Below are 24160 nucleotides of genomic sequence, written 5' to 3' on the forward strand. Positions count from 1 at the left end.
CTTGGCCAGCCTGCAGAGTGGCACGGGCCCTCTCCCCACGCAGACGTGGGCTCGCAGAGGAGCCAGCACCGGGGAAACGGGAGCGCATCTCCTGTTCCCGTGACCCACCGGCCCCCCACTGCACTCTAGCGCCGCTCTCTGCACCCCAGTCACGCAGAGAGGAAATGCTGGGAAGCGTCAGGAGCAGGGTGGAGCTGTCCAGGTACACGAAACAGCCATGCAGACTGGGAACCCAAAACTTGAGGTTCCATGTGCGTTAGGGCTGTATAGGCTTCCGTCATGTTTGGCATTAAGACAGGAAAAAAAAGACACCACCGTCGCGGTCAGGTGGCTGCAGTGCTTCCAAGCGGGTCTCCCTGCACAAACGCTGCTGGGGGCCGCCCTTTGCACACATCGCCTCTCATCACGGGGACCCACTGTCGGAGGCAGGGCTCCTTATTTCAAGCCTTAAACTGAAGCAAGGGTCCCCACACCACTGGGTAGTTGCCCCCGCGTCCGGGGCGGGGCCGACCCCTCCTGCGTCACCGCACACCACGCGCACCCACGTCTGAAACGGAGCAGACCCCGGCAGTGAGGCTGGGGTGGGGCTGGGGCGCGCGAGCGCAGGCTGACCGGTCCGGTGCCTCCGGCCGGCCGTCTCTTGGGTTTTCTCGTCACCTGCGGAGAAGGTGAGCTGACTTTGCAATTCTCACACTTCTCCTTCTCCGTCCCCTTCTTGTTTCTCACCCTGTCAATGCTCACGTGGATCATGTGGTCGGCGTCTCCCCGCTGCCTCTCACAGGAGTAGCTGACATCTCCTGGCCCAAGACATAGTTGCTTCTATCTTTCTCTGCTGCAAAGCTGGTTGTGAAAGCAGAAATAGTTGTCTTCGGCACAGGACATAACTCAATTTAAATAACTCAAATTAACTCAATAACTCAAATTAAAACGTGGAGACTGGGCCAGGCTGTGGTCAGTCCTGTGGAAACTGCAGCCTTTGTTCAGGGGCGTAGGGGTCCTGAAGGTGGGGAAAGATGGCCAGCTGGGGTCCACCCGCTTGGAGAAGCTTGGGGACTGGAAGGCGGGGGCATGAGCGTCACAGTAGGGGGAGGGAACATCTCTGGGGCAGAGCTGGTCCGTTCACAGGTCCCTCACAGCAGGTGCCCTCCGGTCAAGGAGATCGCTGGAGGGCAGTGGACCTCGGGCTCTGGAGTCCCAGATTTGGCTTCTGTTCCCAGCTCTCCCACTTACACAGCTGTGTGCCTGTGGCTGGTTGGTTAACGTCTCTGAGCTTCTGCCGCTCTCTGAATGAGGAGGAAACACGTAGCTATTTCAGAGAGCGTATGTAAAAACGTAGGTTGCTAATGTGAGAACTGGTTTTGGGGTTTTATTCTTAACTGAGGTGAAACTGACACAAGATAAAATCAACCCTTCACAGCGAACGCTTCAGTGGCATTTAGTACATTCGCGATGTTGGGCAACCACCACCTCTACCTGGTTCCAAAACATGTCGTCACCCCAAAAGGGGGCCTGGTCCATTCTGCAGCTGCTCCCCGTCCTTCTCCCACCCAGGGAGGGGAGGTCTCTGTCTCAGCTCCAGGTCCTGCGGGCCGAGACCCCTGCCCTGCTTCCTGAGCCTGAGTCCTGGCACTCACTGAACAGCCTTGCCGCTTCGTTCCAACTCCCAAGAAGGCTTCTGCAGTGTGAGATTCTGGCTCCCGGGCACCTGAACATTTATTTAATTCAAATAAACCTTCAGCAACACCCCCAGGGGCTGGGCCTGGGGAACTCACAGGGAAACTCTTTACAATTTACAACAGACTTTATCCTGGCAAAGGGTCTGAGAAGTATGGCTGCAATTAAACATTTAAAACTTTATTTCCTGTATCCCACTCTTATTTGACCAGGGAATCATTTCATCTCATCCAGAGGACGCCCAGAACCCCCTCTGCTGGCTGCCGTTTCAGGGGGAACTCTGGGAAGCGCTGACCTAGAGCAAACATTAACCGAGCGCCTCTGAACGCGGGTCCGCGGGTCCGCGGGTCCTCATGTCCTCGGGTCCTCGGGTCCGCGGCGTAAGTGGTTTCATTTCATCTGCATGATGCACCATTTCTTCATAATCAGCAAAATCTCAGCTGGGGGAAATTACGTTTAAAAAGTTTTTCTTTAAGTGGAGGTATAATTTATATATAAGACAAAAATGCATCCTTTTGAGTGTAGTTGTAGGAATTTTGACAAATGCATATAGTCATGTAACCACCACCACCACAATCCATATAGAAGAAGGTTCCACCACCGCGATAACTCCCCATGGCCCCTGCAGCCACCCCTCCCGGAACCACAGGCTCCAGGAAACACCTGTCCCTGCGGTTCTGCCTCTTCCAGAAGGTCATCTGAATGGACTCGCACCAGATGTGCTGTTTTGAGACTGGCTTCTTTTGCTCAGCATGACACAGCGGAGTGGCTCTGTGCTGCTGTGGGCACTGGCGGCTTGCTCCTTTCACTGCTGAATCGTACTCCCGTGCGTGGCTGTGCCCCAGTGTGTTTGTTCCCTTGCCAGTTGGAGGATTTGGGAGTTATTCCCAGTTTCTGGCAGTTATGAATAAAGCTGCTAAAAACACTTGCATACAGGTTTTGCTGCATATCTAAGCCTTCATTTCTCTAGGTCAATGCCGAGCAGTGGGTTTGCTGGGTTGTATGGTAGATTTACGTTTCACTTTTTAAGAAACTGCTAAACTGTCTTCCAAAGGAGCTGTGCCATTTTGCGTCCCCACTGGCAACGCAGGGGAGTTCCAGCTGCTCCACACCTTCACCGGCACTGGGTGTCGTCAGGGCTTAAAAACGTACTTTAACTGTCCTCATGGGTACGGAATAGGGAGTAACACTGCAAACCAGCTTGTTATGTAATTTTTGATAAATACTGTTATGGGCTAAATTGTGTTCCCCTCAACAGAAGACATCCTGGAGTCCTACCTGCCCCCGAGTACCTCGGAGTGTTGGCCTTATTTGCAGATAGGATCTTTACAGAGGAACTCAAGTTAAAATGAGGTCATTAGGGTAGGCACTAATCCAGTGTGGCTGTGTCCTTATGAAAAGGGGGAAATTTCGACACAGAGACTGATACTCAAAGAGGGAAGTTAACGTGAAGAAACACAGAGAAGACAGCCATCTACAAGGCACAGAGAGAGGTCTCAGAAGGAAGTGACCCTGGTGGCGTCTTGATCTTGGACTTCCAGCCTCCACGCTGAGAGAGATTAAATCTCTGTTGTTTAAGCCGCTCAGCCTGGGATTCTTTGTTGTGGCAGCCACAGGAAGCTAGCACACAGACAAAACACCACAGATGATATATCTAACTTTTGAATCCTATTTGTGAACGAAAAATATTGCCAGCCATATTAGTAAACAAAGGATGCTGCGGCCATCAAGTCATCAGCCGATACCGCCACCCCTGACAGTGAGCAGAGGGAACTCAGGATGCAGACAAGCAGGCAGCCTGGTCTCTGCAGCTTCCCCTAATGGTGCCCCCTGAGGGAACTCAGGGTGGGAGAGAACAGGACACTGGCCCTAGACAGCTAGGTGCACATCAAAGGAATGATATCAATGAGCCCAGACTTCTGCACCTTCCCATACATGGAAAAGTGCTAGCTTCCTTAACTCGCGACACCCAGTTTTCTTTAATTAATGGTAATCCTTTGATGTTCCGACTACCTGGCCTTTGTTGCAAAAACTCATATATCCTGGCTTCTACCTTGCCACTTTGGAACAGTCCCTCAGAGCCATCTGAGAGGCTGTCATCCCAGGCTTGAGTCCCTAAAAACGTACGCCGAATAAAACATAACTCTCAACTTTTAGGCTGTGTATTTTATTTCAGTCTACATATTAATCAGCTGACCGACCTGTCACCTCCCACCCGATGGCAGAACTGGAATGTGAGCAGCATCTTTGCATCTCCCTGAGCCCTCCTGCCCTTGCCAAGCTGGGATGCCTGCCTGCAAGGGGCAGCATCTGTCCAGGGAAATGGAGGGTGTGGAAAGAGGTCGCTGCTTTGAGAGGTTAGCTGGGAAGGGGCTCCCTGCAGGGGTAAGGGTATGGGTGTGGTTTTTGCTTTTAAAACAGGACAGGCCTGATGGTGGTTCATGCTAAAGCAGGCACCCAGCGGAAAGGAGGGTTTGGTAAACGGTCAGTTTGTTGTCTCCCTTCTAGAGTAGAGGCCCAGCTGTGACTGAATGGAGACGTGGCTTTCCATCGGAAGGAACCACGTGAAACTTCACTGACTGAAGGAGTTCTGCAGACAGGCAGTGGAGACGGTTGCACAAAACGTGAATGTACTTAATGCCCCTGAATGGTCGTACACTTAAAAATGGTTAAGATGTCAAATTGTATGCTATGTGTATTTGACCACCACTTCAAAGAACCACTGACAGTAAGAACAACGGCGCATCCGGCATCCTAGCGCTTTACACGCACCCTCTCATATGGGTCTCACCAGCTCCCTGCAGGGCGAAGTCACGACCCCACTGATGGACTCAGAGACAGACACCTCAGAGAGGCTCAGCCACTTGCCCAAGGCCACACAGCGAGCCCCAGGGCCCGGCATCAGGAAGGGTCCTCTGCAGGCAGGGAGCTCGTGAACGGGCGGGGAAGACAGCAGGCGCTGCGTAAATGCTGGTCGCGGGACCGCACCGCCGCGGCTGCCCAGCCGCGGGCGCCGACAGCACAGGATTGGCTGCCGGGAAGAGGGCGGGGCTCCCGGCGGCCGGGGGCGGGGTCGCTCCGGGACGTAAATACGGCGCCACATGGCACTGGCTGGGGAGGCCCGGGGCGGTCGGAGGGCGCAGGCGCGGTGAGGGGGTGCGCGACTCGGCGTCCTTGGCCCCTCCGCCGGCCGCGACGTCTCGCGAGAAGGGGAGCGGGAGGAGGGGCGCCGGCGGAGGGGGCGGGGCCGGCGGAGGGGCGGCCTCGGGAGGGTCCGCGGGTCGCGAGGCGGCTGCGGCGGCGGCAGCGCGAGGTGAGCTGAGGGGAGCTGAGGGGAGCGCCAGGTGAGGCGAGGGGCGCGCCAGGTGAGGCAAGGGGCGCGGGGCGGGGCGTGGGGCGAAGGGAGGCGCGGGGCGGGGGGTCCCTGCGGCCCAGGACGGGTCCTGCCCCCTCAGCCGCCGCGACAGTTCCGGCGTGGCCCCGGGCCGAGCCCCCGCGCCGCCGCTGTGTGACCTTGGCCCGGCTCGCTCCGTCTCTGAGCCCCAGGGCTGGCGGCGTGCGGGAGCCCGGACGGGGCGTGGGGCGCCCGCCGCGCCGCCCGTCCTCGGAGAGGCTCGGGGCTGTGGTCGGCTCCGCCGTCGGGGCCGGTCCCCGCCGCCTCTGGCCGCCCTGAGTCGTCGGCCCTGCAGTCGGGGCGGCGGGGGTCCTCCCCGCACGCTTGTCGGCCCCGCGCTCCCCGCTCCGGCTGGTCGCGAGTGTGGAGGGAGAAGCAGGCGCGCCCGTGGGCGGACGGCCCGGGCGCACGCGCCCCTCCGCCAGCGCCTCGCACGGGGAGCCCCCGCCCCGGTGCCCGGCCTCCGAGGCCGCGGGCATCCCCGTCTGCTGACCGCAGACCCGCGGGCGCAGGCGGGTCCTGGAAGAGTGCCGCTCGCACGAAACCTCTGCTCCAGAAGCAGCGAAAGGAAGCTACGCGTTGGTCGCTAACAGTGGGACTTAATCTTCCATTTGGGCTCCTGGCCACCAAGACATCACAGGCGGACCGTTGGCTCGAGCCGAGGTTCCGTCTGGCGCGGAGCACAACAAGCCGCAGTGTTTCCGTGATTATTGAATTATTTATTTTATAATTCGACGCCAGAGTGGGGGGACTCAGGAGACCCGGGATGAAGGAGAATGTGGGTTGTGGGCAGAGCGGTGGCAAGCGCCTCTTTAGGGGTGCCGTCCCCTGAAGTGTGGGCCCAGCGGGGGAGGCTGGGAGAAGAAGGCGCAGCTGGTCCCCACCTGCCCCCAAACCGGGAAACAGTTCAGCCCTTCTCTGTCAGCATCTGGTGTTGAGAATGTGAGGCAGGGCCGGTGTCTGGGTGACAAAGGAGATACTAGGAAAACAAATGTTTTAATTGGAGTATAATTGACAACTGTGTAAATTTTAAGGTGTACAAAGAGTTGATTTGATACCCTTACATATTGCAACGTGATTACCGCGGTGGTGTCAGCTAACACCTAGGAAATTGTTATGTGAGCATTTAGAGAGCGCCTGCGTGGAACTGCGTGGATGTTTGCTTTTCTTGCCAGTTGGTTTGTAAGACTTTGGGCGGGTGTCTTCCGGCCAGCAGCACTGCTCTCCGTTACTCAGTGTGCACCTAATTAATCAACTCCTCAAACACCGAGCCTCGCGTCATTTGTAATGTGCTAGGTTGGGCTGCATGCTGGTGACATGGTTCGCCTGACTATAATACCGTGTGATTGGTGCTGTCAGCTAGACGTTTACGAAGTGTGAAGAAGGAGGGAGCAGCTAAACTTGTTTCTTGGTGTTGGAGAAGTTTTCCACAGTGGAGACAACATATGAACTGGGAGAACGTTCCAGATGAAGGCCTCCAGGTGTGCGGAGATGGGAAAGTGAATGGGACATTTGGGGGTGGGGAGCAGTGAGTCCTTGTATTCCTTGTGGGATGGGGTTTGAGGATTGTAACGGAAGCTAAGGCTGGAAAGAGGTTTCTGACTGAAGGGCCTTGAATGCTCTGCCCCGGAGTTTGAACTTTTATCCTGTTGGTGAGGAGTGGTCAAGGTTTTGGGTGGGATGTGAAAGATGTGTTTGAGAGAAGTAGCACTAGTGAGAGCGGAGGACAGATCCAGAGATGGGAGTTGGTGACGGAGCCGGGTGCAGTTGCAGGGGGCACGGGCCAGGACAGTGGCGGAGGGTGGAGAAGGGCGTCAGGTAGAAACAAGCAGGAGAACCCACAGTGCAGGGGCACTCACTCTGTGGGGTTGGTCAGAGGAAACGGAGGAAGGCAGAAGGAAGTGGGATTTCTCACTTGGGTGCTGAGGACGGGGCTGGTACCTGAGAGAAGGGGTGCGGGAGTGGCTGTGAAGAAGGAACGGGCTAAAACACATTTGACTTTCAGACTTGTAGGATTTGCGGTACATGTGGGCCATCCTGGATGAGATGTGCTTTTAGAGAGAAAGTGAGTCCTGGCACGGAATTGTGGGGAATACCAGCAGGAAAGGGGGCCGTGGCGGAAGAGAGCGTGCTGGCTGACGGTGGACACGCAGTCGTGGTGGTTACTGCACGTTCACCAAGGCTGGTGGGTGATTCTCTTCTAGAAAGATCTCAAGGTTGAAGCGCCGTTCCTGGGTGAGAGACTGGTTATTGAGAATACTGAAACAGATGCTGCTAGTTTGTAATGGCTTTAAAACTCACATCTTCAGTTTCAATTTTTAGGTTGTTTTCTTTCTCTTTTTCTTCAGAAAGCAGTGGTTGGTCTGTGACTGCAGCCAGGGCTGGTGGTTCTCCAGTCGTTTGCCAACAGATGTCCTTAATGATAACTGACTCGGTAACTCAGTACTTCCTGTAGTTAAACATCCTGTAGGTGACGGTTTCTGTCACTGTTTAGAGCATTTTTAAGTATGTCAGAGAGGAGTAGGAAACGCTGGGCATAGCTGACTGGGGAAGGGGGTGCACCACTCTGCAGAACACAACAGGGTGAAGTGAATGGAGCCTGCCTGGCTCCCAGGACACTACCAGCTGGCACTTTCCCCTCCAGGCAGGAGAATGGAAGAATCTTTGGGGAAAATGAGTAGCCTGGGAAAGGACCTAAAAATAGTGACAGTCAGAGGCCCCAGGTAAGGGGGCCCAGCTGGGTAATCCGCTAATGAAGCTCATAATTAATAGCCCCTTTCTAGGGTCCAGAGCTTCCAAATTCTTTTAATCCCCTGTCCCTTAAATAGGAACAGATAACCAAGGACATGTGGAGATAGGAACCATAACACACACTTGGAAGCAATAGAGAGTGAGCAGGAAGAAAACTTAAAAAGCATCCTGTCGTTAATACACACATGGAGAGAGGAGAAAAATTGCAAGCAAGAGACCGAAGCAGGATGCTTAAATACATAAACAAACAAACAAACAAATAAATAGAGGAACATTTAGCCAAAAACCAAGAAGAGAACTCATAGATATAAACAATACAATGGAAGAAATTAAAAAACAAACAAACCTCTGGGTGAATAAGTTGAGAACTCAGTAAATAGAACAGAAAGGCACAGAGATAGAAGATGAGAGAAAAAAAGAACATTAAAGGGTCAGATTAGACAACGGACAGCGGGATAATAAGAGTTTCAGTAAGAAAGAAAATGGGATAAAATCATCCACAAAATGATATAAGGTAATTTCCTAGAACCAAAACTTTCTGCGTTGAAGGGGCCCACTGAGTGACTAGCACCGTGGATTTCCTTCACAGGTTTCCTTCACTCCTCTTCTGTTCAGTAAGCGATTTGGACATTTCGAGTGTAGGGGCAGGTTTGGGTAGTGAGGAATGCTGAGTGTCTCCCAGTGACTAGTGAGAGTTTTGGAAGCAAGGGATTTATTTGGAAGCACATCTGAGGAAATCGGTTCCAGAATTTGGATAATGAGAGTTCAGATGTAGAGAGACAAGGTGCGCCCTTTCCAAGGCACGTTGCTGTGAAATTTCAGAACTCTGGGACAGAGAACTTGTGCTAGCTTCTAGAGAAAGCATAAAAGCGGGCCACTAACAGTCTTTCACAGGGTGAAGCAGAATGGCTCGGGGACCCATCCACAGCAGCCTCGGAAGTTAGGAGACGCGAGAGCTTTGCTTTCAGAATTCTGAAGGAAGATATTTTCCACCTTGAATTCTAAACTCAGGCAATGGAGGATAGAATAAAGATATTTTCAGGCATGCTCCGCAAATTTTGTCTCTCATATATTTTAAGGAAGTGACTGGCAGGCACACTCCCTCAGTGAGGTGGTGGGTCTGGAGGGACAGAGCTAGAGGAGACAGGATTGTCCTCAGAGGAGAGGTGAGAGGAAGCTGCTGGATGAGGTGAAGAGGCTCGGACGCCAGCCAGGGCAGGCACCCGTCATGGAGAGCTGGTGAGAAGGTTCCTCAAAGAGTTTGAGGCGGGGGGGATGAAATTGACAGGGTACCTGATGCGCTGGAACATCTGGAGGGGAGATTTAGGCATTTGGCAGGGTTGGGGCTGAATTAGTGGTAAGTACATAGAAAACAAAGCAATGAAAACACAAGACTGTTACCTAGTTCTAGGGAAAATAAGCCGTTGTACAGGAAAAAAATAATTACGGTGCTTGAGAGGCTCAGCTGTGGATAGCCTCTGCTCGATGATGATAATTTACGTAAACATCGAATATTGCTCTGATTGAAATGATGATATGCCTGTCTGGAGGAGGCGTGGGGCTAAGCAGGGCATGGTTGTTTGAAGGACCGAGGGGAGGAAAGAGAGACTGCGTTTCTGCCTACTGCCTGCCACCGTACTGGGAAGTGGATAGGCGATGCCCAAGGGGAACCAATGGTTATCGCCCAAGGCTGTTACTTAGAGGCAGGTGGAGACACCACAAGGTTCAGCTGAAAAGAACTAGGAAGGTTGGAGGCAGGTGATGAGAGGCAGGAACTGGGGGCTGTGTTTGTAATAAACTCCTGGGACGATTTAGTCCTTGGACGTGTACACATAACGTGGATCAAAATAAAGACAAAGCAGTAGGCTTCCGACTCCGCTGAAGGAGAGGCCAGACTGTGGCCTGCCTTGAGCACGGCCGCATCACTCACCAGGCCCTCCTCCTCGCCGGGGAGAGTTGACCTGTTCTCATTTCCTGTGCATTATTGTCATTGTTCTCTGTGTCCTGTCCTTGGCTGTGGTCTCACACCAGAGATTTGGTGCTTTCTTTAGTTTTTTTTTTTTTTTTAATTTGTTACAAAATGATTTTTAAAACATAGCCAAAAGTAGAGGGTGTTATGAACTCTTCTTGTCACCCAGTTTCAGAAATTATGAAATCAGGTCAGCTGTGTTTATCTGTTTTTGTGAGCATAACAACTTTTTTTTTTTCAAGCTGCAGCACCTTTGTTCACAGTATAGGCTTCACAAAGAGATAGGTTGTCACTTCCTGCCGGGGATCATGAGCTCTCTAGGACACCCTCTGCCTCTCCATCGCATAACAGCTCTTTATTGTGTACCTACTGTATGCTAAGCACTGTTTGTAGCCTTGAGGCTGCAGCTGTGCAGCTGTGACAAACTGTGAGGGGTCAAGTACTTCCCTTCTAATGTTTATACTCCAGTGCAGATAGACCATGAGCAAATAAACCGGTGAATATGTGATACTGGAGGTGGTGACAAATGACAGAGAAGAAGCAGGTGGGAGGGCGGACTTGCAGGGTGAGGCGTCCTCAGGGAAGACCTCACTGATGAGGCGAACTTTGAACAGAGATCAGGAGGAAGTGCCGAATTGAGCCCCAGGATCCCCGGTGTGAGCAGTCCACCCAGACGCAGTGAACGTGGGCCAGACAGTGGGAGCCTGGCTGGTGCAGGTGATGAACAAGAAGGGGGCCTTGTGGCTAGAGTGGGGCCAGTGACGCGGAGGGGAAGGGATGAGCGTGTGGGATCCCAGTCACGAAGGGCCAGTGTAAGGACTGGAAATGGGAAGCCATTGGACTCCAGTGATTGGAGGGTTTTGAGCAGAGCTGTGACATGATCTGACTTTTAGCAGAATAAGCATGGCTACTAGGTTTAAAGTGGATTATATGGTCTTGAGAGCAGAGGCAGGGAGAGCGGGTAAGAGGCTGTTGCAGTAATGCAGGTGGGAGCTGTTGATGGCTTAGACTAGGGTTGAGGGTAGAGGAGGTGGGGCAGGTTCTTAAACTAATCTTGGTGAAATTTATCATCATTATTTTCCCTTGAAATAATTTCCTTGAGTCGACTTAACTCTGGGAAATGAGTTATTATTTGGATTCCAGCGTCAGTTACCATGCAACAAATATTTGCACCTTGTGAGGAATATAGAAGATACAGTAGATGTGGTCCCTGTCTCCTAGGAAGCTGAAATCTAGTTTGGGAATGTGGGACTGGTATGCCTGCCCTAATATCCTGTCTACTTGTGAGACGCTGGCTGGGGCTTAGAGACCAGGGACTCAGAGACCAGTGTGAGCGGATAGCCATCTGTGCTGTGGGCCAACTCTGTGGGAAGTTACTTTACTTCAAAGGCCAAGTTTGGGCTCAGTTTTCATTGAGGTCTTCAGGAACATACATCAACCTTTCATTCTCATCAGTGTGACCATTTATTACTTATTTTTTTATTTGGATGCACTGTCAGATTTACTTCTCAGGGTTAACTGAATACAAATGAAGTAATTTTATAAGCAAATAAACCCCAGTGCTGGTGGCACAAGTGAAAATCTGCCTTGCAGTGGGGGTTTTAATCCAGCACCAAAGCGTCAGTTGCAGGGCTGGACGACACAGGGTGCAGAGAGTGAGTGTTGAGACCACTAATAAACTACAGATTTCTGTTGACTGCAGTGATGGGAGCCGCAGTGGATTATTTGCCTTCTATAGTGTTTGCAAAGCTGGAAAAAAAGTAGGTAGTTTCTGGTCTTTTTGCAAGTAGCATAAATAAATAAAACTTGAACATTCTTGGACTTCTTAATGAAGGTCATGTCACTTGATTTCATGCTCAGAAGTCGGTCATCTGGACAAGGAGAAGACATAAAGTTAATAAAAACCTGAGTGTCTAGAAAAAGCAACCAATTCTGCATTAAATATCTACTGGAGAGGCTGTTAGAGTGAAGTGGTTGGGAAGTTAAGCTCTCAAATCAGTTGTTCAGATGCCCGCTCTGATCCGTTGTAGCTGTGTATACTTGGGCAAGTTGCCCGACTGTTTTGCCCCAATTTTATCACAATTACTGAAGATTAAATAAATTAAGATATGCAAGGCTTTACAACAGCACTTTGGAAAACATATTAGCTCTTGTTATTATAAAATTATTTGGAAACATACATTATTCTTGGTGATAACTGGCCACTGGTAGAAAGCGTGAGTGATAATAAAAATAACAAGTTATATTTCTATAATACAAACATCTGAGAGTCCGGTGGAGCAGGAAGGTACATGAGGCCCTGGTGAGGTCTACAGAGCGTGCCTTACTGTGTTTACAGCACTTAGCTGCTACTTTCTCACTTTCCTACTCAGTAGCTCTGGTTTGCAGAGGGCTTTGATTGTTCTCGTTTTGTAGAGAAAGAACAGAGACGCTCAGACTTAAAGTGATATCCCAGGCCACGCAGCAGAGTTTGGACTTGACCTCGGAATCCCTTTCTTCCTCTGATCTCTGGAAGTCCGTGCAGGACTTCAGTGCTGGGGTTTTTATCCTGTATTGTAGAAACGGATGACAGCTGATTAGTTCATGGCATTCATGCTGAAGACAAAAGTTTTAGCTTCTGGAGGTTGACTTATGAGACTGCTCACATTTCTTTTTCTTGAAATCAAGTGTATTGAGGTATAATTTACATGCAGTAGAATGCACTCATTTTTTAAAAATTGAAGTGTACTCAGTTTACAGTGTTGTGTCAATTTCTGGTGCACAGCACAATGCTTCAGTCATACATGAACATTCATACATTCGTTTTCATATTCTTTTTCACTGTAAGCTACTATGAGATATCGGATATAGTTCCCTGTGCCATACAGTATGAACTTGTTCTATCTGTTTTATATATACCAGTCAGTATCTGCAAATCTCAAACTCCCAGTTTATCCCTTCCCACCCTCTTCCCCTCTGGTAACCATAAGTTTGTTCTCTATGTCTGTGAGTCTGTTTCTGTTTTATATATAGATTCATTTGTCTTTTTTTTTTAGATTCCACATATCAGAATGCACGCATTTTAAGTGTAAGATTTAACAAATGTGGACAGAAATATCCACCTATGTAACTACCACTAAAACAGTATCAGAACATTCCCATCACCCAAATTTCCTCCTGCCTGTTTGCATTCTGTGATTTCTGTCACCATTTTACCTTTTAAAAAACTTCCTATGAATCAAATCATGTATGTACTCTTTTGTGTCCTGGGTTCTTACGTTTAGTGTAATATCCGTTGAGAGTCATCCGTGTTGTTGCACGTACTGATGTGTGACTCAGTGGTTCATTCTTTTTTATTGCTAGGTAGCTTTCCACTGAGTGAGTACACCGCAGTTTGTTTATTTGTCCACTTGTTTATGGACCTCTGGGTTGTTTTTTGGTTTGTTGCTATTTTAAATAAAGCCACAGTGAGCATTCTTGTACAGATCTTTGTGTGGACAATTATTTCATTCATGGATAGTGTCTTTTGTGTTGTTTCTAAAAGGCATCACCGTATGCAGCGCCACCTGGGTTCTCTCCTTTGTTGCCTTCGAGGAGTATTACAGTTTTGCATTTTACATTTGGGTCTGTGATCCAGTTTTAGTTAATTTTTGTCAAGGGAGTAAGTTCTGTGCCTAGATTTATTTTTTTTAATTTTGTGTGTAGGTAATTAGGTTTATTTATTTATTAATGGAAGTACTGGGGACCGAACCCATGGCTTTGTGCATGCTAAGCAGGCACTCTGCCCAGCTGTACCCTCCTCTGCTAGATTCTTTTTTTTTTTTTTTTTTTTTACTGTCTGAGTGTCCAGTTGTTCCAATACCATTTGTTGAAGTGACAGACTGTCTTTACTCCATTGTATTTCTTTTGCTCCTTTGTTAAAAATCAGTTGACTATATTTATGTGGGTCTACTTCTGGGCTCTCTGTTCTGTTCCACTGATCTGTTTTTCTTTTCTTTGCCAATGCCATACCATCTTGAGTACTGTAGCTTTATATAAGTCTTGAAGTCGGGTAGCATCAGTCTTCCAACTTGGTTCTGCTTCAGTGTTGTGTTGGCTCTGCTAGGTCTTTTGCCTCTATGTATAAACTTCAGAAACAGTTTGTCGCTATCCACAAAATAACTTGCTGGGATTTTGATTGGATTAATCTGTGGAGTAAGTTGGGAAGAATTGACATCTTGACAATATTGAGTCTTCCTGTCCTAGAGCACTTTGAACGTGGAATCTCGACATTTATTTAGTTATTCTTTGATTTCATCCATCAGAATATTGTAGTTTTCCTCATAAAGATCTTATGCATATTTTGTTAGATTTATACCTAAGTGTTTCATTTTGGGGGCACTTATAAAAGGAGTTGTGTTTTTAATTTCAAATTCCACTTGCTCATTGCTGATACATAGGAAAGTGGTTGACTTTTGTGTATTAACCTTGTATCCTGCAAACTTGCTGTAGCTTGAGCCCTTAAAATTTTATAATTGAAAAATGATTGATAATCTAAGATGCGTATATCATATTTTGATGGTCTGTTTGATTGGCCTTTATTACATAGAATCCCTAAAGCTGTTTTGTAGAACACCTACTTTTATGGATCTTACAGAACCTTCCACGAGATGAAAAATCTGCTTGATATTTTGTATTAACAATCTTTTCTAACTTTTTGAAAGTCTCAGCATTAAAAAAAATCAGGTCTGTAATGCAAAAAAGTTGGTAACAGCTTTATTCATAATAGCCAAAAAAGGGAACTAACCACGAAGTTCATCATTTGGTAAATGGGTAAACATATATTGGTATATCCATACAGTGGAATGCTGCTCAGCATTAAAAAAGGAACTTACTACTGCCACAGGCCACAACATGGACAGACCTCAAAAGCGTCTTGCTAAGTGAAGGAAGCCAAACACAAGAGCCTACTTCCTGTATAATTCCATTCATGTGACATTCTAGAAAAGGCAGAACTGTAGGACAGAAAACAAATTGGTACCTGCCTGGAGCTGGGTGTTGGTGGAGGATGAGGGAAATGTTCTGTATCTTAATTATAATATACATTTGCCCCAACTCATCCAACTGTGCAGTTAAAGAGTTTTATTGTGTACTAATCACACCTCAATAAACCTGATTCTAAAAGGAATAAAAAGAGGTGTCAGAGTGATTTAATCCATAAAGAATGGTCTTTTGAACAAACAGTGCTGGGACAGCAGGATATCTGTGTGAGGAAAAGCGTGGCTCTCAGCCTCTCCCGCCGGGAACAGTCGTACTGGATGGTGGCTGAGACTCTCTGCATCTAGCACGCCTTTCCACGACGGCAAGTACCTTAGCTTCCACTTACTAATACTCATGATTTAATTCTCACTGGTTTGCTCACTTGTATCTATAATACGTAGTAAATACACACACACCAACAAACCCTGGTCCAAGTGACAAAGCAAATATACAAATATTAGCCAAGGTTCTCCAGAGAAACAGAACCCATGGGGGTGTGTGTGTGTGTGTGGAGATTGGTTACGAGGAGTTGGCTCACGTGGTTGTGGAGGCGAGAAGTTCACCCCGGGAGAGCTGGTGATAAGTAGTTCCAGTCTGAGCCTGAAGGCCTGAGAACCACGGACCGATGGTGTCAGTTCCAGTACTGGTCCGAGTCTGAAGGCAAGAGACCGATGTCCTGGCTCAAAGATAGGCCAAGAGGAGAATTCCCTCCTTTTTGTTCTGTGTGGCTTTGCATGGATTGGGTGAGGCTCACCGGGGTTGGTGGGTGGGCACCGACGGAATCAAACGTTCCAGAAACAGCCTCACAGCCACGTCCAGAGTGTGCAGTCAGATTTCTGGGTGGCTGAGTCTCAGCCCAGTTGACACATAAAATTAATAACCAGGACAAACCACTGGACGTTTTCATCCTGTAGTTGTCAATTCTGCCATCAAACGTGGGAAATGCCCTTGTATGAGTTTTAACGTGCATCCGGCCGTGTGGCCCTCTCTTCCAGATCAGGACGGTGGTGGATGCGTCAGGATGACGCGTACTGGAGTGTGAGGGGGTCAGCCCCACTGTCTGCCGCAGACCACCCCCTCTTCCCGGATCCTTGCCTGCCGTCAGTGTGAAGGCTCCTTCAGCCCCGTGGCCGCAGTGGGCGGCCAGCATGGAGTGCTTCCTCCTGGGGCTGCCAAGTCGGCCCCTGGCGTCATACCCTGCCGTGTGTGACAAGAAATATTTAACAGCCCCACCTTGAGCTGAGAAACAGCTCCCGTCTGCCCGGCCACAGTGTTTTGGTTTAAACCCAACCTAATTCTTCCATCAGTAGCATTTCCAAGGGCCTTTGACAGAGCCCTTGTAGAAAACCAAGCCCCAGGTGGTGAAGTTTCTGGACAGACTCGCTGTTAGTCCTGCTGCTGGCGGCAGAAGCCGGAGACCGCGCGCGGCAGCTGGGGGTACCTCGTTCCCTCTAGGCAGGCTCTTCGTGCTCTGCTTCTTCAGAACTTGTAGGGCCTTATGCGGGCTGCTTTTTTAAACAGTCAGAGATTTATGTTTGGAAATAATGCCCTTATTTTTTAATGAAAAATTTATGAGGTCAATGTTGTCCTCTGCCGTGTTTTTGAAGCGGTCTTCATCTTCAGCCTGGCTTTCCTCGCCTGGCTGTCCCCACTGTGCTGCTCTCACCCCCAGAAGGCCGCGCAGTGTAACCCAGAGCATCTGGCTTGAAATGCCCGGGCACCTGGCCCAGAAATTCCTAGATGGCCCACCCCCATTTGCAAAGTAAAACTTGCTGCTGGCGACGCTGTCTGGTCGCCTTTACGCTCTGCTCTGCTCTGCTCTTTCTCTTCGTGGACTTTCCCTCCATGCACGTTTTAAAGTAGCCAGTCCTCGTCTCTCAGCGACTGCTCTCATAGGCCATTTAATACACTCAGCCCATCTTGTTTCCACCACTGCTGTTTTTGTGGCTTGTTTGGGGTTAGAAATGACAACACAAAGGACTGCCCTCGTTCCTTGATGTTAAAAATGAACTGTGGCCTCAGCCCTGTTGGTAGATGCCACCCCAGCTCGGCGTGTAGGCGCTCATCCCCTTGCTTCAGAAAGGCCTGGACAGAGCTGCGATGCGGCGGGGCTGCACGTGGGACAGGGTTCCCAGGACCGGCGTCCCCGCTGAATAACCAGACACAGGGTTTTGGCCATTCCCAGGGGAAGACCTGTCTTGTTTTTGTGTAATCCCCCATTGTAAAATTTTGAAACTTTAACTTTTGTTCGATAAGCAAATGGCAGGTAAAGTCAGCCTGTGGGACTTTGGTGCAAGGTTGTAAACGTAACCTGTGGCTTCAGCAGCAGGCTCCAAGTTTACCCTCTGTTACACTCCTCCACCATATTTAGGCCTTTTCTTATTTGTTTTTCACACACTGCATTGTGTATTTGCATTTTATACTTTATTTATTCAACAATGCCTCTTGGAAATTCCTCCAAGTCCAATGTTATAGCTCTAGTTTTTTTCCTCTCCATTTTTTTTTTTTTTACTGTGGTAAAGTACACATAACATGAAATTTACCACCTTAACCGTTTTCAAGTGTGCAGTTCAGGACACTAAGCATACTCATATTGTTGTGCAACCATCACCACCACCCATCTCCAGAACTCATTTATCTCCCCAAACTGAGACTCTGTCCCCTTTAAACACTGAATCTCCATCCCCCTCTTCCAGCCCATGGCCCCCACCCCTCCGACGTTCTGTCTCTATGAATTTGACTCCTCCCAGGACCTCATATAAGTGGAATCCTACAGTATTTGTCCTTTTGTGTCTGACTTATTTCACTGAGCGTGGTGTCCTCAAGGTCCATCCATGTTGCAGCAGGTGTCAGTTTCCTTCCTTTCTGAGGCTGAGAGTGCTCCATGGTAGGGACGGACCACATTCTGTTTACCACTCACCCGCCGACGGACATGGGTCGCTTCCACCTTTTGGCTGCTCTGAAAAGTGCTGTGAGCATGGGTTTGCAAATATCTCCTCCAGACCCTGCTTTCAGTTCCTGTGGGTATAGTCGCAGAAGTGGAATTGCTGCTGGGTCATGTGCTAATTTTATACAGCGGTTCTATTTTTTTGGCAGAACGTCTGTACTGGCTTTCACAGTGGCCTTGCCATTTTCCAGTCCGGTTAACAGCGCACACGGGTGTCAGCTGCTCCACGTCTTCACCAGTGCTGCTTCTTTTCTGTTTGGGAATTTTTTTTTTTTAACAGTAGCCATCCTGCTAGGTGTGAGGTGGTGTCTCCTTGTGGTCTCGGTTTGCAGCCCCCTGGGGAGCAGTGATGTTGAGCATCTTTTCATGTGCTGATCGGCCACTTGTGTCTTCTTCAGGGAAAGGGTGATCCAAGTCCTTTGCTCATTTTTGAATCAGGTTAATTTTTCTTTCTTGTGTTTGAAGAGTTTTCTATATATTCTGATATTAACCCCTTGTTAAGTATATGATTTGCAGATATTTTCTCCCATCCTGTGAGAGCCTTTTTACTCTGTTGATAGTGCCTTTTGATGCAAAAAAGTCTTGATTTGTATAAAGACCAATTTGCCTGTTTTTCTGTTGTTGTTAATGCCTTCTTATTGCTTTGTATCTTTTTTAAAAGGAAAATTGTTTTTTCTGATAGTAAAAACAAGAAATGCTCGATATAAACAAAAATAAGCTTAAATACAGAAAACGATAAAAGTGGGTCAGATTCACCCAAATGCCCACCATCCAGGGGTATTTACTGACACTTGGAGCTGGGTGGTGGTCGAGGTGCCCATGCCCAGCACACAGCCTGATCGTGACCTGCTGGTTCTCCCTGCAGCTGCCCATAGGGAGAGGCTGCACAGGTCACACTGAGTGGTCTAGTTTGTTTGTTGTAAGTTAGGTGAGTGGTCTAGTTTGTTTGTTGTAAGTTAGGAATCTCAATGTAAGTCAGTTAATTGACTCACCGTTAAAAAAAAAAAAATAAAGCTGCAGTCCACTATGCTGATGAGGAAAGGGCCCGGGGGGGACCTGCTGCTGGCCCGACCCAAACACGGGCTCCTGATTCCTCATCCAGAGGGCTCAGCAGTGCCCGATCTTACTCGGGTTGGTCACTTACTAAGAACAAAACTTTAGACATTTAATCTATTAAAGACTAAAAAATTATAGTGTTTGGGGCTAATACACCAAACGAGGAAAAAATTAGAGTCCCTTTAATCTAATTACGTGTCTTCTTATTCAGAGAAGACCACACTCAGGACAGCTAGCAGAGGAATGTCAAGTGAGGCTGCCCCGCCTCTGCCGGGGTACAGGCTGGGCTGGCGGGGCGTCTAGGGCTGGTTCCAGGCTGACGTCACATCTGAGCAGGAACTCATTCCCGCTGTGAGCCTTGCTCTGTTCGATGCCCTTTGCCTCCAGGACCAGAGATACAAGGACTAGAGATAAAAGGACCAGAGATACAAGGACCAGAGCCTTCGTATCTGTTGGATCAGAAAAGCCAGGAAAGCCTTGCTGTTTGTGGCTGTCGCAGAGGTCAGCGCCTGACCTTCTAAGGAAGCGTGATCCTGCCAGGCCCCCGCTGTTGACCTGATTGAGCTTTGAAGGAGGAGAAACTTGCACGTGTGACTTCAGCCCTTGGGGAGGGCTGGGGAAACCTGGGTGTGTGTGCGTGTGCATGTGTAAGTGTGATCCTACCCAGATTACTGCATAAATACTTTTTACAACGGAATACCACTCGCGTACAGAAGGGCAGGAACTGTTGGTGTGTACAACCATGTGGACGAATCTCAAATTACACACTGAGTGATTCCATTTATAGAAAACTCTAGAAAATGCAAACTAATTTATAGTAACAGAAGATAGAGCAGCAGTTGCTAGAGGAGAGCGGGGCTGGGGGAGAGGATTGCTTTTGGGGATGATGGAGACGTTCCCTGCCTGATGGTGGTGACGGCGTCTCGGATGCACGTGCACTCATGACGCTGTACGTTACATAAGCGCAGCTCGTTGTGGGTCGGTTACACCTCAGCAAAGCTGCTTAGGAGAAAGAGTTACTCACCTTTAACAGTAAGAAGGCTGAGGGAGTGTGGGGGGGGCTTGACTTTTAGAGTCACACTTGAATTCAGATGCTGATCGGACACCCCTGGGCCTCAGTTTCCTCAGCTGGAGGAGGGTTACCTGTCCTCACTGGGAGGGCGTGCAGAGGGTGTGCAGTAACGCACGTGCGTGAAGTGCTCGTCTTACTGCCTGGCACATGGTGAGAGCACGTTAACTAGCAACTGCTATTAAAAAGATATCGTCTGTATGTATAAATTTTCCTAAAAATACGTGACAATGTCTTTTCCTCGCAATTAAACTGAAGTCGTATTAAGTTATTGTCAAGAGAGTCAGGGTTTTTACAGAGCGTTGTAGACACTGGTGTTTGTTAATGTGCACACATTGCTTCTTGGCTGCGAAATACTTGAAGGTGTTCAGGTTACCAGGCCCGGAGCCCGTGTGTGTGGTGTTCGCACTGTGAACGTGACAGCGGCGGCCCTGGAGCTGTGGCCCTGCCTGTGTCCACAGACAGGGCTGTGACTCTGCGTTGTCTCTGCACTGTGTTAGCCTTGATCTTAAAACTGAACACTGACCTCCTAAACCAGGTGACATTTTAAGTGACTTTCCCGTTTGCTGCTTTCTCAGCCTTCAGCAAACCTTTTTTTTTTTTTTTTTTTTTTTTTTGGTATGGTTTCACCTTCATATTTAGAAACTATTCACCCTGTTACATCTTTGAGAAGGGATGGTCTTAAAAACTTTAATGACACGGGTATTTATGATCTAGCTTTAAAAATAGGCTGTAAAATGGTGTGATTATAGCTGTTGAAGGGGAATTAAAAGCTGTTGCTATATTGCCTGTCTTTACTCCACTCACACCCACGACCCACTCGCAGGGATCCAGCTGGAGTAGAGCAGCAGGCGTGCGAGAGACGGCAGGGTATCTCACCTGGAATCCAGTAGTGTTTCATGATTTTTGTAATGTGCGTATTGCCTTTATAGTGTATAATAATCATATACTAAACATAGAGTGTGTGATAAACACCCAGCTGTGTGACTCTGGTGAGCAGCCGGCCGCACTGAGCCGGTGATCGCCGCCCCCCAGGGCAGGGGTCACCAGGTTTCTCTGCTCTTCCTTTTCCCGTGGGGGCACGTTGAGAGCTCTGGGGGCTCAGGAAACACTACACAAAGGTGACGATGACCAGAGAATGTTCTTTCCTCTGTCGATGGTGGTTTTAGCCCCTTTCATGTAAAAGTCCTCACCACCTTTTGCCTGCTGACCTCTTTACTGTGAGTATGTTTTACTTTCTCCATTTAAAAAAGTGAACTAAGAGTAAACAAAAGCCACAGAGCTGGGTAGAGATTGTACCCAAGTTTTTCTGCCTGATAAACTTTTAGGTTCATTAAATGAGAATGTATTAGATACCAGGTACATAGCTGAGTGCATACGAGAAATATGGACTCAAAGAAGTGTCCCCTGGGAGACATCCAAGAGGGTGCATGGTGCAGGGCTCCCCTGAACACCCCAAGACGTGCTCTGTCTGTGCTCTGAAGCCTGCGGTGACAGAGATCCTAGAACGGCTTAAAAAACAGCCCATTCTGCATTTTGGCCACATGATTATTTATAAATTTTATATTAAATATTAATATTTTATTACATATATTAAAATTTAATAATTTCCTTGGGCACAACTGAGTTTCTGAGTTTCACCTTCCGAAGCAGCTCCCTCTTGCACATGACAGCCCTCCAGACAGTTGAGCCTGGCACGCCCTGAACAGCCCCTCCACTGCCGCTGCCCTCACCAGGGGCCGCAGCCGGGAGAAGCCTGGAGCCGCCAGAAGCCCGCACCACTTGCTTTCACTGTTTGGATTAAGTGTACACAGAAAAGGGGTGTGGGGCGGGGTGAGGGGGCGCTTCATCATTTTTACAAACCGTCACGCGCCCTGAGCTTTAACCTTGTTACCGTGTTTTGTTTTGCCGTCCGCCTCTTGTTTCATCCTCGTACCCCTTCTTCACGAGGGTCTGTGTTCCCACCGGGCTGGCCAGCCCCCTTTCAGCACAGTGATAGGGATCTCCTGTCCTTTGGGCCTTCCTAAGCTGCGCGGGGTCCATCACACAGAGAAGGGGAGCCCCCCCGCCAGGCAGCCACACAAAGTCGACCTCATGCAGGGGTAGGGGAGGGAGAAGTGGGGACACTGGGCTGAGACTGCAGCAGGCACCGTTTCTTCAGGTCCGCAGGCTGCGGGAGGACCTTGGTCTTTAACGTGGCCTTTATTGCCTTCCAGCTTCCTCAGCGCACAGCGTCCAGGCTCTACATGAAGCTGACGTGAGAGGATCCAGGGGAAAGGCCCTGCGTCCAGGGACAGGATGACCAAAAGCCGGCTCTTCCGCCTGTGGCTGGTCTTGGGCTCCGTCTTCACCATCCTCCTGATCATCGTGTACTGGGACAGCGTGGGCACCGCCCACTTCTCCTTGCCCACCTCCTTCTCCAGGCCGCACCCGCTGGAGGCCCTCCCCACCGGCCGGGCAGACGAGAAGGAGTTCGCCTCCGATGTGGACGCGTTTCTGGAGAAGCTTCTCAGCGCTGGCGTGAAGCAGAGCATCCTCCCCGGGAAGAGGGCGGAGCAGCCCCCGCTGCTGGCCTCCAGCAGGCCCGCGCCCGGCAACATGGAGGAGAGTGTGCGGGGCTACGACTGGTCCAGCCACGGCGCCCCGCAGAGCCCGGACGTGGACGGGCGGCAGGCCGAGCGCAGGAGCGTGCTCAGGGAGCTCTGCGCCAACGCCAGCTTCATGTTCCCCACCAAGGAGCGCTCCTTCGATGACATCCCCAACTACGAGCTGAACCACCTCATCGTGGACGACCGCCACGGGGTCATCTACTGCTACGTGCCCAAGGCGGCCTGCACCAACTGGAAGCGCGTGATGATCGTCCTGAGCCAGAGCCTCTCGGACCGGGGCGTCCCCTACCGCGACCCCCTGGACATCCCCCGGGAGTACGTCCACAACTCCAGCACCCACCTGACTTTCAGCAAGTTCTGGCGTCGCTACGGGAAGTTCTCCCGCCACCTCATGAAGGTCAAGCTGAAGAAGTACACCAAGTTCCTGTTCGTGCGGGACCCTTTTGTGCGCCTCATCTCGGCCTTCCGCAGCAAGTTCGAGCTGGAGAACGAGGAGTTCTACCGCAAGTTCGCCGTCCCCATGCTGAGGATGTACTCCAACCACACCAGCCTGCCCGCCTCGGTCAGCGAGGCCTTCAGCGCGGGCCTCAAGGTGTCCTTCACCAACTTCATCCAGTACCTGCTGGACCCCCACACCGAGAAGCTGGCGCCCTTCAACGAGCACTGGCGGCAGGTGCACCGCCTCTGCCACCCCTGCCAGATAGACTACGACTTCGTGGGCAAGCTGGAGACGCTGGACCAGGACGCCGCCCAGCTGCTCCGGCTCCTCAAGGTGGACAAGCTGCTCCACTTCCCCCCGAGTTACCGGAACAGAACTGCCAGCAGCTGGGAGGAGGACTGGTTCTCCAAAATCCCCCTGGCCTGGAGGCAGCAGCTTTACAAACTCTATGAAGCAGATTTTGTGCTCTTTGGCTACCCCAAGCCCGAAAATCTACTTAGAGACTGAAGGCATTAGGAGAAAATCCCGAACACCAAAACCAGAACAAAGCGGAACAGACCACACGCTCATGCCTTTACTCTAAGCCTGAGCGCAGGGCCTGTGGTCCCGCCGCCGTCTTCCTGAGCGCGGCGCGATGGGTTGCCACGTGTATTTTTTTACGGCTTCGTTTCCCTCCCGGCGTGACACGTCACAGAGTCCCACAGTGCTCCTGCTGGTGAGGCCACTGGGAGCGCCTGGAATTGACCATGCCCACGCCCTAGTTTGTAAAATAACCTATGATTTTGCAGTCTAGGTCCACTGCCTATGTTCATCGAGTGCTGTGTTAATATTGTTTTTTAAGATTAATATATTTCAGATATTTAATATGAAAAGTGGAGAAAGAAATGGTGGAGTAAAAGGTCACATCTGCCCCTTCTGCCTGCCCTGTGGTCATTCCGGTGGAAGGACGGACGGATGCTCGCTGAGGGGCTCTGAGCGGCGTCGGGGCCCACGCCGGGACCTCAGAGCCGCCGTTCAAGGAAGGGAGGGTTCGTGGTTGTCTTCAGCAAAAAGGAGGAACTTGAATTTCACATTAGGCCTTGCTGTATTTGTGCGGGGTTAGCAGACAAGCCCTTACAAGGTGAGAGCTCTCTTACTAGGTGACACGTGAGAAGGGAAGGCGATTGATAAGGGTTTCATGTTTGAGATCAGGTCGAAGGTGAATCATGCGTCCTGGTCGCAGTCACAGAAGCTGGCTTTTAACTCCAGCCGCCC

General features: G+C 49.9%; 1 protein-coding gene across 5 annotated transcripts; it reads left to right on the forward strand.

Annotated features, from left to right (window-relative positions):
• The first annotated feature begins 4843 nt into the window (after positions 1-4843).
• Positions 4844-23822, forward strand: CHST12 (carbohydrate sulfotransferase 12). Of its 5 annotated transcripts, none has more exons than XM_074345541.1 (2): positions 4844-4987; positions 22075-23822. In XM_074345541.1, the coding sequence occupies exon 2, from the start codon at positions 22157-22159 to the stop codon at positions 23411-23413; it is 1257 nt and encodes a 418-aa protein (XP_074201642.1). In that variant the 5' UTR covers positions 4844-4987; positions 22075-22156; the 3' UTR covers positions 23414-23822. The 5 variants fall into 5 exon arrangements, with proteins under 5 accessions (XP_074201642.1, XP_074201641.1, XP_074201639.1 ...); XM_074345540.1 differs by having other exon boundaries at positions 4871-5018; XM_074345538.1 differs by having other exon boundaries at positions 4895-5039.
• Positions 23823-24160: the final 338 nt, after the last annotated feature.

The sequence above is a fragment of the Camelus bactrianus genome, chromosome 18, assembly GCF_048773025.1.
Source record: "Camelus bactrianus isolate YW-2024 breed Bactrian camel chromosome 18, ASM4877302v1, whole genome shotgun sequence".
Taxonomy (NCBI): Eukaryota; Metazoa; Chordata; class Mammalia; order Artiodactyla; family Camelidae; genus Camelus; species Camelus bactrianus.

What these genes read in the sequence shown, in the direction of transcription:
- CHST12 (XM_074345541.1), top strand. Translation starts at nt 22,157, where the DNA reads ATGACCAAAAGCCGGCTCTTCCGCCTGTGGCTGGTCTTGGGCTCCGTC.